Genomic DNA, 16,057 nt, shown 5'->3' with positions numbered 1-16,057 from the left:
ATTTATTTATTATTGAGAGAGAGAGAAGGAGAGTATGACATGGGGGAGGGACAGAGGAAGAGGGGAGAGAGAATCTCAAGCAGACTCTGTGCTGAGCGTGGAGCCCAATGTGAGGCTTGATCTTAGGACCCTGAAATCATGACCTGAGCTGAAGCCAAGTCAGATGCTTTCCTGACTACACCACCCTGGAACCGCCCCCCCTTCAGGCCAAATTTTAAAAATTCAAAAATTTCTAATGAAAATGCAGATTAAAAAAAAAAGAAATACGGATTTATCACTTCTCTTGAACAATGAGGTGGTATACCAGAATACCAGACCCCACACAGGTGAAGAGCAACCACCCCTATGTGCCCAGGGTCCTCACCTGCCAGGGCCCCCACCTGGTCCCTTCCCTCACTGATGCATCTGCTTGTCCATCCCCCCCCCACACACACACACACCCGGGTCTATCAGTGTCAACAGCAACCATTTGAAAAAACCCTATTGATCCCCTATTAACTCATCCAAGCAAAAGACGACAGTGTCTGCCCAAGAGTGGGATGTTACTTACTTATATTTGTAATCGACAATCTGAACCTCAAGTGTAGATACCGTTTTCAGTGCGTTTACCAGCTAGGGGGGAAAAACACACACAGAATTTCTTTTCCTTCCTTCTCTTTTATTTTCCTTTGAGTCTGAAAATTTCTTATTTTCATACAAAACATTTTTCAGAACTTACTTATCATTTAGGTCTACCATCTTAATCTTTAACTGAGTTCACATGCAGATTCCAACCCTCGGTCACACAACCTCCCTAAAACCCATTCCCCCCACCACCCCCTCTCTACACCAGATTGTCACTCAGGCTGAAAGCAGACAATTCCTGCTCAGCACAGAGGCCACTAGGTGTTAGCTGCTATTACCACTACTTACTACTTATTCCCTCAAGTTTCTAACATAAATTTGCTAGGTACCTACCTTGTTCCAGACTTTACATTAAGAGTTCTCTCCCTATGCATTATCTCACTTCAGACAACTACTTGTGCTCTCAACTTTATCCTCTGAAAACACTAAATTCTTGGCAGAAAAATGTTTTCAATAGTTCTACACAGAAAAACAATTATTCTTTTAGCAAACAGAAAGCAACAAAGCACAATTAACCTAGTATCAGAAATACAGCCATGGTTCTCTATGTCCATCACAATTAACCATCTTAACCCAACACTGTGGGTCGCTGCTATTCAGAAAGTTTTGCTCCTTTATCCTGTTGCCCATGCTTGTACACTATAGGACTGCAACGGTAACAAAGTGTCACTTCAATTATGGGGGAAATGCCCAGTGCTTTAGGTGTTTGTCACTTAATCCTCACGTGAGTCTCCCACCAAGTCAATATTATTATTACGCCTATTATTTTTTAAGATTTAAAAATTTTAAATTATCTCTATGCCCAATGTGGGGCTCAAACTCACAACCCAGAGATCAAGTCATATGCTCCTCCAACTGAGCCAGCCTCAGGCATCCCCATATGTCTACTTTTTTTTTTTTTAACATTTAATTAATTTATTTATTTGAGAGAGAGAGAGTGAGCCATGCATGTGAGTTGGGGTGGGGGAGGTGGGCGGAGAGAATCTCAAGCAGACTCTGAGCTGAGAGCAGGGAGCCCTACATGGGGCTCAATCTCAAGATCTGAGATCATGACCTGAGCTGAAACTAAGAGTCGGATGCTTACCTGACTGAGCCTCTCAGGTGTACCCCACCCCTGCCCCCGCATATGCTTATTTTTAATGATACAATGGAGGCTTAGAGATGTTAAGGAACTTTCCCAGGATCTTGTAGCTAGCAAAGGGCAGAGCCAAAATTAAATCTAGGTCATCTGACTCCAGAACCTGTGTTTTTAGTCAGTGCCCTAAACTCACCCATTTATAAAAAGCAATAGGCAGGGACTTCCATCCCATCCCTCCCCTGTTACAGACATATACACAGTCATAGAATGGAAGTTTCTCTCTCTAGACAGCCCCCAAACTCCCATGAAGATACTGCTTATGTCAAGGAGTTGAAGGAGCAAGGATAGGTTAGAATTCCGTTTTCCAGGAGTGAATTAATCCCAGTGCATGAGCCCTGGCCTTGTAATGAGATGGGCCCACATAAAAAGAATCTCTTGTTTCAGAGGGTCCCTGAGCAAACAGGCTCTTTTCTACAATTTTTAGTCACACTGTGGAAGTGGCCACAGTCCTCTGATGTGACTATCCAACCTTGAGGTTGGGCAGGATTGCAGGAAATGTCATTTTAATGAGAGCACCTGGGTTTTATTATTTATTCACGAAACAAGGTACAGTCGAAGGTGCTTTCTTCTCTGGTTGGTAGCTGCCTTTTTAAGTGATGCCAATGGGTGCTCTCTGGCTCAGAGTTCAGATCCAAATTGCCAAATCTCACCTGTGGGCAACATCGTTTGCACAATCTGTGTGACCAGATGCGAACACATCAGTGGCGGCATCACCGACTGGCACTACCCCTTTTTGCTGGACTGCTTTCCAGTGGTTTGATGCTGCTCCTTGGCCTTCTTGATGGACTGGGAACCAAGGTAGGTCAGCCTCCTCTCACATTTATTTGTGTTGGAGCAGTAGAGCTCTCCGGTTAAGAAGCAGGCTCAACCCCTGACGACCCTGGCTCACCTCCCATTATTCTGCTTACTAGCTGGGTGACTTTAAGCAAGTTTTTAAACCTCTAAACCTCAGTGTTCTTGTCTAAAACAGAGTGTAATGATAAAATACACACCTCATGGGTTTGCTGGAAGCGTTGGAGAACATGCATGGGGAACATACAGCAATACGTTTGGCCCATAATTAGCACTCAATTTGTGATACCTCCACCAATATATACTATTGATATGCCTGTCCATGAGGCTTCCCATCCATCTACCTCAACACTGTATCACTTGATACATTTTTATTTTCAGGTCTTTAAAACGTGGACACACACTGCTCATTTCTTCCACCCACAGCTTCCAATCAATGTCTCATTACACCATATGTTCATGTCCTCCATAATCCATATGGATCTCAAGACACTAATTACATAATTTTGATCAGCCTGTCAGGCATCCAAATTAATCTGTGTAAATCATTTTACCCATCCAAACCTGCACCCAGTCCCCTCCTACTGAGCTTTTCCCATCTTAGTTCCACTGACCTGCTCAAGCTAAAAGCCTGGGAGTTCACCTCTGATTCTCAATACCTTTCCTGACCTGACCTCATGTATACCTGCATATCCCCACAGGAAATCTCCTAGACACGATCTCCGAGACAGATCTTGAATCCACTTACTCTGTTACCTCTGCTGTCACCATCTTCATCTAAACTCTTACCGGGGCCACAGTGACAGCTCTAAGTGAATCCCCTGTTCCTACTCTTGCAGCCAAAGTAGTTTACAAATAAGTAAGCCAGTTCATGTCTCTGCCCATGCATTCATTTTCTACTAGCTGTTATGACAAATTTCCACAGATTCCACAGCTTACAAGAATGCAACTGACCCTTTCACTGTTCTACAGGACAGCAGTCCAACAGTGAGACAGACAGTTGTCTGCAGGGCTGTGCTTTCTGCTCCTTCTGGGGGCTCTAGGGGAGAATCAGTTTCCAGCTTCTAGATGCCATTGCACTCCTTGACTTGGGGCCCTTTCTCCATCCACAAAACCAGGAATGTGGCATTTTTCTGGCCCTGCTTCTATCTTCATGTCTTCCTCTTCCTCTTTCACTTTCAAGGAGGTGCTGAACTGAAATCCGGTCGGTGAGATGAATCCAGCTAAGCAAAGAGCTTTCCAGACAGAGGCAAAAGATCTCTGGTGGAGACAGCTTATGCCCAGTTTGTGAATCTATTGGGCCCTCCTGGGAAATCCAGGTTAATCTGTCCATTTTCAGGCCAGTTGATGGGCAACCTGAATTTCACCTGCAACTTTATCATCCTTTTGCCTGGTAAACTAACCTAGTCACAGGTTCCAGGATTAGGGATTAGGACGTGGCCATCTTGGGGGGGCCATGATTCTGCCTACCACACGCTGCTGAAAACTTCACAGTGGCTTCCCTCACACTGGAATCCAGCCCACCCATCCTCTCACCTAGGCCTATGAGGCTAAAAAGATATGGGACCTCCTCACACCCTGCCTGACTTCTCTGACCTCTGTGGAGTCATCTTCACCTCTCCCACTGTGCTACCTTCACACTGGTGACCTCTCCGTTCCTGGAGCACCTGAGGCTCTAGACACCATAGGCCATTACTCCCCCCCCCCCCCCCCCCGCCCCAGAGGCAGTCTCATTGGCTGGCTTCCTCTTGACTGGGTCTCTGCCCTCTTTAAACACCTTACCTGACTGCTTCCCCCTCCCTCCTGCATCTCCTGCCCCAACAAATGTTGTTCTACTTCCTTTGTAGCACTGCCCACTACCTGAAATCACCTCACCTAGGGACTAGCTTACTTATTTCTTGTCTGCCATACCTTGAGAGCATAAGCAATATGAGCACAGGGACCTTACTTATCCTGTTCCCTACTGTAGCTCCAGGGCCTAAAATATGGCCCAGGACATAGCAGGTCCTTAACACACTTCTGTGCAGTCTATCATACTATTGTGAGAACATCTTCCAGCCATGCTGTTTTAGGCAGGGGCCTTGCACAGTGATCTTATTTAAGTATAATGTGTGAGTTGATGCTATCAAAATGAATTTGAAAATCCGACAGGTGAATAGTTCCTAAGACACACAATCAGGAAAAAAATGGAGACTCTTCCAACTTAGCCTCTGGAGGCCACTGTATCACCATGTATCACTGTATCCACCAGCCCTCTCTAGAAATACTCTCACATTTCTGCTGCTAGTTTGTCCAGAGGCAGAATGTTTGGCAATCTATGGCAGTAAAGGCAGGATTCAGAGAGCTTCTGCCTCTGTTTCCACTCTGAGTTGGGGGAGATGAATGTTTATGGTGAGGTAAAGCTAGTTTGGGCAACTGGTGGTTTGCTGACTCCCAGTAGAAGTCCAATAAATGAACTGGGCATAGCCATCAAACTTTTCTAAAAGCTAATAATTTCAAATCAAAGCATTTAATGCAATGTATAAAAATATTAAATACATCAGTCACAGGAAGTTAAATTCAATATGATGATATTAAAAACACATACCAAAAACTAACCTCATTTTGGTTTAGGATTTTCCGGTATTCTGTGCTCCGTGCAAGTATGGTGACTCGGATTTTTCCGTCCTGTAGTCAAAAGGAAAAGGCAAAATCATGCTGTATATGCCTGCACAGATGAGTGAAGGCTAGAACCTAAAATGTGATTCTCACAAGGGATGAAAGTCCATCAGGATACATTAAGGGAACTATTATGTTTTGAGCCTAATTCCTCCAGAGTTCTCTCAGGAAATGAAAATGCATCCACTTTAGCCACAGAAGACAAAACCTGTTTACTACACTTGTTTGGTTGGCTGGATGGAATTTTTGGCTGGGGTTTGTGGGTTGAGGAGGAGATTGAGGGGAGAACAAGGAGACGTGAGGAAAGACAGGGAAAGGGAAAAGGAGAAAAAAATAGCACAGATTTCCACTGTCCCTTAGTTTATTTGTCGTAGGTTGGTGATATCTGATTCGGATCACTTCAGGTAAGAAACTGTTAACCCAGAAAACACTGTCTTCAGATTCTTTTTCTGAAAAGGTGGCACTGATTTTTATTGAGGGTGAGAAGTCAGGCCTGCATCAGAACCCATAAGGGACTCCCTACCTTGGGTCCCTCCTGTGTGATGTTCAGTCTGTGTAGCACATGCTGGGAAAAAGCTCTGAATAATCCAGTGTTTTGACAGCCAGATATCTAACATGAAAACAACAGTTCATATTACAGTGAATAATTGTGCATTACTATTTAAGATGTTCTCAAGTTATATATACACGTTCTTTTAAAACCTATCAAGAATAGGGATGCCTGGATGGCTCAGTCAGTTAAGTGGCGGACTCTTGATTTTGGTTGAAGTCATGATGACACAGTCCGAGGATCGAGCCCTGAGTCCAGCTCCGCGTTCAATGGGAGTCTGCTTGAGGATTCTCTCTCCCTCTTCCTTTGCCCCTCCCCACCAATTGTGTGCTCTCTCTTTTTCTGACTAAAATAAATAAATCTTTAAAAAAAACTATCAAAAATAAATGTACAAATATGAATATGAACAACAGACATGCTTACCAAAGGGGTATTATAGAACAACCCATATCGCATCCGGGGGAGTAAGGAAAAAACAGCTTCTTTAAAACATACCTAAGAATGAAGGTATTGTATGAGGTAAGAGGACCCAATTTCCACCACATCAAAATAGTACTTAAAATTACAGAGAATAAATTTTAATTAATCTCTTTTTCGCATTGAAATATTTTCAAGAGCAAACTATTTCACTCAAGTGAAATTCATAATTTTGGAAACTCTAAAGAAAAAAAGTTTTTCTAACGCTACATGGTTAATAATTAAGAATGATTCAGTTATAAAAAAAGAAACTACCGAGTCACAAATCAATGGTAATAGCTAACAGAAACTCATATTAAATATTCATTTGATGAGTGAGTCATTTGTAATGATTGTTATTTACAGACATTTCAGGAAAGTTTCCAGTACCCTTTTGGAATCGTAAGTTTTCAAATGTATAACATCATAATCAGTAAATGCTTTCCATGTGTCAGAGAACAGGTCACCATATCCATAGGAGCTCTGAAAGTGGAAACAAAATAGGTTAGGGCAACAAAGGCTACAACGTGGCTTGTTAAAAGTGCAACAAAATATCTGAACCAGCTTGACAGTATTAAAAACTAATGATCCTAAACAAGCTCATAAAATTCACAGAAGAAAAACAGATTTTCATCTTAGGCCTGAACAAGTACCTAATTTGATGTAATGCCATCAGAAATAATCACCACGATTATAATCTTAGTGTGTTAAAAACATTTTGGTTTTCTACCCCATCCCTTTCTACACTCACGTCTCTGAATAGCAGTTAGTGTGGGTTTTTTTCCCCTGTGACTCTTCCAACCAAATCACAGACATACAGCATATACAGACACCAATATCTGTACACACTTGGGTATTCATGGTGAGCAAAAATTATCAGGGTAAATGGGATATACTTTTGAAAAGAAATCTCAAAGTAAAAATATCCTTGAAAGTTCTAACACTAAAATATGGAACATTATCCTATGAAATGATCTCTCTATTGACTAAAGAATAACATGTGATAATTCCTCATTAACATTAATAATAATTAGGAGCGCCTGGGTGGCTCAGTGTTGAGCATCTGCCTTTGGCTCAGGATGTGATCCCAGGGTCCTGGGATCGAGTTCCACATCGGGCTCCCCACGGGGAGCCTGCTTTTCTCTCTGCCTATGTCTCTGCTTCTCTGTGTCTCTCATGAAAAAATAAATAAAATCTTTTAAAAATTATTATTATTATTAATAATAATAGTATCTTGCATATTTCCTATATCCCAAGCACTTAAAAATCATTAACACCCCACAAATTTAATGAGTTAGGTGATATCATTACCCCAGTTTTACAGATGAGGAAACTGAGAAATAAATTTAGGTAATTTGCATAAATGGTAGTGCTGGTGTGTTTGCAGAATTCAGATTAAATTCAGTCTGTTTGCTTCCAGACTCCAAGCTCTTAATCTCTGTATGGCAATTTGCCTCACAGCAGGAAGTAGTTCTTTCTAGTACATTTACTGAATGCATTTCATTTTTGAAAAGTAGAAATTAATTATGTGCTCCATCAGCTAAAGGAAAGAGATCAATTTATTTAAAAATGGTATAACTTAAATTGAAAACTTCAGTCAAAATAAATAAGAACTATGTATTGTGGGATGACATTCAAGGTCCACAGTGGGTTATACATTATGTTCATGTCTTTTTATCATTATAGCATTCTTTTTTTCAGATTTTGAAATTTTTATGTTACACATATTAGAGTTATTTCAAAGTTATTGAGAACTGTTAGATGTAGTGATAAAAATTTTTTTTTCCTTCGATGTTTCTCCAATCCCATTCTAATAAAGGCCTTCTCAACACCATCAAAAATGAAATGTCCCTATTCTGGTTCAATAATAAATAAAGGGCAATTAAAAGAAGTGATTCTAGATGGTTTCTTGAGATAAAATACCTCAGATAAAATAAGATACCTTTGAAAGGAAAAGTTAATAATAAAATACAGCAATCCTGACTGATCCCTTTCCAGGGAAATCATGTATTATTCAGTAACCACCAGCTCCGGAAGCTTCTTATCTACACCCCTCAACTTCAAATTATCTGCCACAGGGGAAGGAGGGACTTCTTTCTAGTCTCATGTTGAAGAATATTTGGATATTCTTAAAGATGTCATAAAACTTCCTCCTGTGTATGTCTCCAACTTAAACACGCATCTAACCTATGACTCAGAAATTCTCCTTCCAGGAATGCATCCTACAGAAATGCTGGGATGAGGGCATAAAGACATATGTCTGTGGAAAGAATGTCACTGCATTTCCATAAATAGCACAAAAATGGAACTAAGTATGATTGGGGTGAGGGCCTGGAGATCATACACACACCCTGGCACATATCAAATACCAGAACCTCCGTAACATCCACCAAATTGAACACCATGTAACCACTGAAAACAAATAAGAACCCTACATGTACCCACTTGGAAAAATGGCCCCTGATATAATATTAAGTTCACAAATATGAGAGCATATTTTCTGTAAGGATCTAATAGAAACATTCCCTGACACAAACTGTATTATATGCTTACATAAATCCTTACATAAACTTTGGATAAGGATGTATTTATATTTGCTAAAGTCTTGCAAAAGATTCATACATGGTAACTGTAGTTAGTTACCTTTGAGTGAAATGGGGAAGAAAAAGAAGGTAAGGAGACCTTTTTCTTTTTCTTTCTTTTTTTTTTTTTTTTTTTACATCCCCATGACTTATTTATTTTATAATTGGATATCTGTACTTCTTGATTCCCTTCATCCATCCTGTCCACCTTCCAAGCTCCTCCTCTCTAGGGACAGGAGACTTGTCTTAACTTTACATACTTCTGTGTTGTTTGAACCCATTACAAACAGGTGTTATTTGCAAAATTAAAAATAATAATAATGAAGCTATACTACTACTCAGCACAAGGAAATGTGGAAAGCCTGCAGTAAGTTCCCTTTTATTCATTCTGCTGAGTGAGAGCAACCTTGCTGTGGCCAGAAATGCATCTGCAGGACTGTCCCTCTGTGCATCTCTGGGGGCTGGTGGCCTTGCTCAGCTCACCAAGGAAGCCATGTGCCTGAGGAGAGGCCAAAGTGCTAAGACTGGAGAGGATGAGAGGGAAGGCCCACTATGTTTCCTTGAGAGGACTGTTTATAAAATGTCACTGCGATGTGGACAGTGACCACAGCCACCGCTTGTTCTTCTCCCAGGCACGCTGCTCAACCCTGGCTTGGAGGCTACAGCATTCACGGGGGGAGGTTTGTATCACTATCTTCCCAGGGGCGGCATCCTTTCATCCAAGGCCTTACCAGCAAGAGAAAAAAGTGAAGCCACACGACACCTTAATGCTGTCCTTATTCAACCTACAGTGTCCTGTGGGCCTCAATACTGGAGCTACTTGGCAGACTTACTTGTCCCAAGAACCTGACTGAGCATCTAGTAAAGACCGCTGTGCCCAAGTACACAGGTTTGAAGGGTCTGCACAGAGAATACCAAAGGAGGGACGTAATAGCAGGGTGGCAACTGTGCTTGGCTAAATCTGGCCTGTCTGTGCCTGCCTAGCATGGTCAGACTGCCCTAACATCATGCACCCAGTTAACTGAGTAACCTGGGACTTCACGGTGGCTGGACGTGTGATCTATGCCCTCCCAGCAGGTGCAGAGAAGGGGAGGGTTGTAGAAGTTGGCTCAGTTTAACTCAATCTGCTTGAGGAAGACATGGCAAAACATGCAACAAGAGATAAGGAAGCTTCTGGAAAAGTGTCTAAAAAGCTTTCCATCAACTTAATCTGATCTGCAGGGAACTAGAGAGAGGGGACAGAGCACGGTGGTTTCAGGGCACAGGACTGGGGTCTGGCTGCCTGACGTGGAGCCCTTATGGTGTCCTCTCAGAACACCTGCCTGTGGCTCAGCCTCAGCTTCCTCAAATAAAAACCCTACTCCACAGAGCGCTGTAAGCATTAAATGAGGTAACACCAGTTATCTCAACCATTCCGAGTTAATCATTCAGTGCTTCTGACAGCTAGTGATGGCAGCCTGGAAGCATTTCTACAGAGGGAGGAGGAGAAAGGAAATGCCGTGCCCTCTGCTCACAAAAACATTTCCAAGAATGGAAACTATGTTGGTAGCCACATTGGCCAATGAGAGGGAAATATAAATCAAAAGAGAACGTTAACAGGCCAAGAATTATTAACCAGTTCTCATGGGACTTTGGGTCCATGGAGCTGTGATAAAGAAAACTTTTCTATGCAGCTCTACTATGAGCCTCCTGTCTGCGAAAAAAAAGACACTGATGAAGCCATTTCCCCTTCTGCACAAGAAGGTGACCCTCAGATAACTGGCTCTCATTTCCTGTTCTCCGGAAATAAAGACGACACGCGTCAACTGTCTTTTTAGGTAAAACACTACTTGCGATTTATTTTAATATTTTATATATTTATCTGACACAGAGAGAGCATGCATGGCAGGCAGAAGGAGAAGCAGGCTCCCAGCTGAGCAAGGAGCCCGATGTGGGACTCGATCCCAAGACCCAGGAATCACAACCTGAGCCAAAAGCAGATGCTTAACCAGCTGAACCACTGAGGTGCCCCACTACTTGTAATTTAAAAAGAGGCTTGATGGGTACGTTGCATCTGGACTGGGGAAAGGTACAATGACTCTTGGAACTGGCTGTGTGGTATGGGGATCCTGGGGCCTCAGCCAGTTTGGCTGGTGTGCAGGAGATATTGGTCTCTGTGGGGCATGAGATGCCGGTACCTGCCCCAGGTGGCTCCCAGCCCCTCACATCTGAGCTGTGCTCTTCAGGCCTTTGGAAGAAATGCCTGAAACTGCCCTGCCAGCAAGCTGTGGTCCCCCGCAAGAACGATAGGCCAAGCAACTTGTGAGTTGGTATGTCTAGCTGAACTTTAGATGATCTCTAGTGGCTGTTCCAACTTTACAGTTGAGGCAGCCTGCCACGTACATCATAAACCACTTGTTCTCCCTATCATTGTCATTGTCACAGTCAACATGCAGAGTACATGTGCTATGTGCCAGCACTATGACTGGCTATAAACTCTCTGGTTTGTCCTCAAGAAGACACTGATCTAGATACCAGAATTATCCCATTTCACAATTGAGGAAATTGGGGCAACTTTAGGATTTACCTTGGCAGGTGGAGCAGGATATGGGAAGAAGCAGGGAAAAGGCCAGCAAAGAAAAAAAAAAGAGAATAGTCTGTGCTAAAAACAACCAAGCAAACAGCAGGAATAATTCAGGACATACATGTCTTTATGCTTATGCCTAAGACTCGCCCTTATTAGTGAGCTGATACACACAGCATTGTCACCGAGCAAGTAGCAAAGGGGAGCTCTACAATCAAGCAAAGGTGAATGGCAATTACAGGAAGCCACACTGTAAAACGGAGGCAAGCTCTCCCCATGGGGGTCAGGTGGGTGGTCAGAGAGGGTAAGCAAACGAAGCCTTCACACATGTGTCTCAGAAGAACACTGAGCATAGGTCTCTGAACCTCTGCCTTCCCCAAGGGGAAAAGTAATCTTCCACTGTTTCATTCTAAAATTCAAAAAACAGGGGTGCCTAGGTGGTTCAGTTAAACATCTGCTTTTGGCTCAGGTCACCATCCCTGGTCCTGGGATCAAGCTCCGCATCACATGGGGCTCCCCGCTCAGCAGGGAGCTTGCTTCTCCTTCCCCTTCTGCCGCTCCCCCCACTTGTGCTCTCTCGCTCTCTCTCAAATAAATAAATAAAAATCTTTTTAAAAATTCAAAGAACAAAGTTATATACAGGCAAAGGTACCTGCCTATACGTATGCGGACATGTACATGCATATATATGTTCACACCCATCTGCACAGGTATGTAGATGTGTATATATTCCAATGCGGGTGTCGTAGAAAATTCCATTTCACCACATCAGAGCTACACAGTTACTGAGCCAGCCAAAGAAAAAGCTGAAGCAGAGAGCGCATTCTTACTTACGGTGTCCCACATCACGATGTATACATCTGTGCTGAATGAGTTATTAACGTGCTGCGTAATATAAAGATTGACAAAATCACAGAAGTGGTGATACATGTTAACGCCTAGTATTGGAAAAAAAAATATATTAATTAACCCCAAAGAGCAAAGGATTCAACAATTTTTATTCTACCCCAGCTATTTACAGGGTGATAGACTTTAAGCTGAAAATAATTGGGAGAAAAAAATAAGAGTTTTTATACACAAAAGGATCTGTATTCAGGTAGTCCTCAATTAACAGAGTATGTTCAAAAATTCACTGTAAAATTGGCTATTTAGAAATCAGGAATGCAGGGGGGCCTGGGTGGCTCAGTCACTTAAGCATCTGCCTTTGGCTTAAGTAATGATCCCAGGGTCCTGGCATGGAGTCCCTCATCAGACTCTCTGCTCAGTGGGGAGTCTACTTCTCTCTCCTTCTGCCCCCCCTTGCTTGTAGCTCTCTCTCTCTCTCTAATAAATAAAATTTTTAAAAAAATAAAGAGACCCGCAGCCCTGAATAACTTGAAGGTGTATACAGCATAATGACCTGACTTACAAACCTGCTTTCTCGCATATACACTAAGCAACAAGTGATCAGTAAATTACAACAACAAAAATAATAGTTTATTTAGCTCAAAATGGAATAGAACTATAAGACCATGAATGCCGATTTTATTTTTTATGATCACTTATTTTTAAAAATCAATTAAGCAATATCTATTTATCATAGAAGTATTGACAATGATGGCCCTATTAACATTTTGGTATTTTTCATTCCTGTCTCTTGTTTTCCCTTTTTTCACCACTGTTTGCAGCATTGCTTCTAAGGAAAATATTAGCCAAGTATCATTTAAAAGGGCTCAGTGTCTCATGTTCTAATTGAAAGAGCATGAACCTTGGAATCAGAAGCACCGGGCTGAATCCAGCTCAGCCATTCATGAGCAACATTCTCAGATGAGTTGGTAAAATGCTTAAGCTTTAGCTTCTCTACTGGAAAGAGGCCATCCTTAACTTAGGTGTCAGCTTTGTTAGGAGACATCCAAAGATCATGTACTGCACCTAAAAGCACCCGGCCCCGTGCATGGCACACAGTGAAACCATAATGAAGATGACCTGGATCCTGCTGGCTCAAACAGGGGCAAGGGGAGTGTGGGTGCAACTATTTCTAAGTTGGTAAGTCCGTCAGTCTAAAGAAACCAAACATGCACTCTTTCGACTTAAGTATGCAGGACCCAGTGCCCAACCTGGCAATATGTATATCTAAGTGGCATGAAATTTCAAGAACTGACAATGTGAAACATGTACTTGAAAGACAGAAAATGTTGACTGAATGAAAAACCGTGACTCTCAAAAGCAGAAATCACAACATATTCTGACTTCACTCCCACAGTGAGTAAGAATGTTCTATGCCTGAAAATAAGAGTAAAACATTCTCAGTTTCAGTAAGTCAGGTCATTATGCTATATACACCTTCAAGTTATACAGGGCTGCAGGTCAATTATACCTCAGTGGAACAGAAAGAAAAAAGGGAAGAAAATTCTTTTTAGACTGGTATCTCAGATGAATATTTGGAGACACTCCTTTAATCATTCAGAACCATTTGGCAAAGAGCATATTTTCAAATTCATGAGAAAAAGAAAGTTCTGTGACAACACATCCTTATTTCAGGGTGAGCACATGGCACCCATTAGCTCTCTCATGTGTCATCCAGCAAGTTCGTAATGTGGACTGAGGAACGCAGCCCAGACTGGTGCTCAGTGGTACAAGGATTTTTCAAGGAGGGAGAAAATGCAGGTTCCGTGCTCAAGAAATGTGCCCCTAAATAAGTCTGTGTTCTGTTAAACCTCATTCTCTCATGGTTAAGAGTCAATGTGGAAAGGGAAACGGGATGAGGGTGTAAGTCAGAAGAAAAAAGTAGAATTTCGAATAAAGGAAAGAAACAGCCCAGGTCTACACTCACCTATTATTCCCATTTTACATACTTAGCTGCTTGAGTACCAGCACCCATTTAACAACTCCCGCGCATCTACCTCTTTTGCAGGCAGATCACACGTTTGCTTGGCTCCTTTTTAATGTGCATATTTAAAAAAATGAGTCAGGACCTTGAACACAGCATTCTTGCTCACTCTTAGTTCCAAAACCTAATACTGATTTCTGAACCTAATACTTTGTTATATAAGAATTACAGCTTCAGGGGGATCCCTGGGTGGCGCAGCGGTTTGGCGCCTGCCTTTGGCCCAGGGCCCGACCTGGAGACCCGGGATCGAATCCCACATCAGGCTCCTGGTGCATGGAGCCTGCTTCTCCCTCTGCCTGTGTCTCTGCCTCTCTCTCTCTCTCTGTGTGACTATCATAAATAAATAAAAATTAAAAAAAAATTAAAAAAAAAAAAAAGAATTACAGCTTCAGGAGGCAGAGCACACTAAAGATATAATCAATAAATTATAGTAATTCTGAAACATTCGTGACAGAGGGCTCTCTGTATTTCACTGGAAGCCCAGCCTCTTGTGCATTTTGATGTGGTGTGGCAGTTATCTTCACCTCTCATAATGAGACACAGAATGTGGCCTGGCCCACATTTCCCCTCTCCAGGGCAACTGGTTCACAGAGTTAAAGCTGCACTTGCAAGCTGACAGTCAGAAGCTCTAAGTAGAAATGGGGAAATAATTCTAAATTTAACTTCTTTTTTATCCCCCCAAGAATATACTGCAGTGCTGACTTCCAGAGGAATTTTAAGTTCACTTCAGTCAGGGAAACGGTTTTAGAAAGTTTGCCAGAAGAGCTCAGTGGGCATTCCTTTTCTACCCACAAGTATACACATAGTTTTTACTTTTAAATTTTTTCTAATGAAGCACAACACAAATCAAGTGATTAGAGAAATCAGATGGGGCAAATTTAGTTCCAGAAGGTGTCCATGTATCTTTTTCGTTCATCTTTTGATTCTGAGTGAGTCATTTGATACAAACGTGCAGGTTTCCTCTAAAATACCAAACGTATTATATAATGGGAAGTTCAAACCAGCTCACTTCTTCAGAGAAGAAAGCAAAACCCAAACCCACTACTTATGTCCCACAGACTCCCAGAAAGTCACAGGAAATTACTACATACACATGTCAAAAAAGGAACAAAGCCTCATTCACCAATAAATAAGTAACAGACACATTTAACTTCACATAAACTTCTCACCTGCATCCAGTTTCATGAAGTAAGTTGGTTTTTCAATAACAACGTCACATTTAGCATCTTCTATAGGCCTGAAGTTGAGCTCAGTATAGCTTTGCAGCTCAGCAAACCTGGAATAATGAATTGGGAAATGGTTTCAAGGGGTCCTCTTGAACATCAGACTGCAACACTGTAACTTAGGATCTGCTCATTATGGGGGTTTTCTTTCTAGTATATACTCTTATGAAGATGTGGAACTTCTCCAACATACTAATACTTATATAACTTGATACCAATTTTAATGCCGAGATAAAGAACAAAAATGACTTCAAATTTCAGCCTCAGGTGCAAGATAAACTGGGAATTTTCTAGACAAGAAGAAATTTACACATTGAATTGGCTAAATAATCTAGCAGTAAAGTGGGAAGATTCAAAAAGGCGTCCTGTGATCTTGTGATAGACTTCTTGGATGCTGAGACAGATGGCATTCCAAAAATTATTGAGTGCCTCAGAAAGACAGCACACAGCTAAGTTTCCCAGAAGAAAGTAAAGTCTTTTTTCTCAGAAAATATCTTTGGATACCACATGGCAGTTTTCTTCCTTATAAAAGAAGACAATCGCAAGCATGTGCCAAGAGATATTTAGAGTTAACCCAAAGATTGTTTGTAACCCTTCACCTT

General features: G+C 41.9%; 1 protein-coding gene across 5 annotated transcripts in view; it reads right to left on the bottom strand.

The window, feature by feature from the left end:
• Positions 1-16,057, bottom strand: part of EOGT (EGF domain specific O-linked N-acetylglucosamine transferase) — a 36,536-nt gene that overhangs the window by 8,044 nt on the left and 12,435 nt on the right. For 4 of the 5 annotated variants that reach the window (XM_055342616.1, XM_055342615.1, XM_055342617.1 and 1 more), the window contains exons 8-14: positions 15,402-15,508; positions 12,198-12,301; positions 6,609-6,701; positions 6,186-6,257; positions 5,736-5,822; positions 5,153-5,221; positions 551-612 (exon numbers count right to left, since the gene is read on the bottom strand). In XM_055342616.1, coding sequence (XP_055198591.1) covers positions 551-612; positions 5,153-5,221; positions 5,736-5,822; positions 6,186-6,257; positions 6,609-6,701; positions 12,198-12,301; positions 15,402-15,508 — 594 coding nt within the window. The remainder of the gene's footprint in view (positions 1-550; positions 613-5,152; positions 5,222-5,735; positions 5,823-6,185; positions 6,258-6,608; positions 6,702-12,197; positions 12,302-15,401; positions 15,509-16,057) is intronic. The other variant, XR_008666795.1, reaches the window with a different exon arrangement.

The sequence above is a fragment of the Nyctereutes procyonoides genome, unplaced genomic scaffold (genome assembly GCF_905146905.1).
Source record: "Nyctereutes procyonoides isolate TBG_1078 unplaced genomic scaffold, NYPRO_anot_genome, whole genome shotgun sequence".
NCBI classification, from domain to species: domain Eukaryota; kingdom Metazoa; phylum Chordata; class Mammalia; order Carnivora; family Canidae; genus Nyctereutes; species Nyctereutes procyonoides.
The sequence above is the reverse complement of the archived record's forward strand: the minus strand, read 5'-3'. Positions and strand labels throughout refer to the sequence as shown.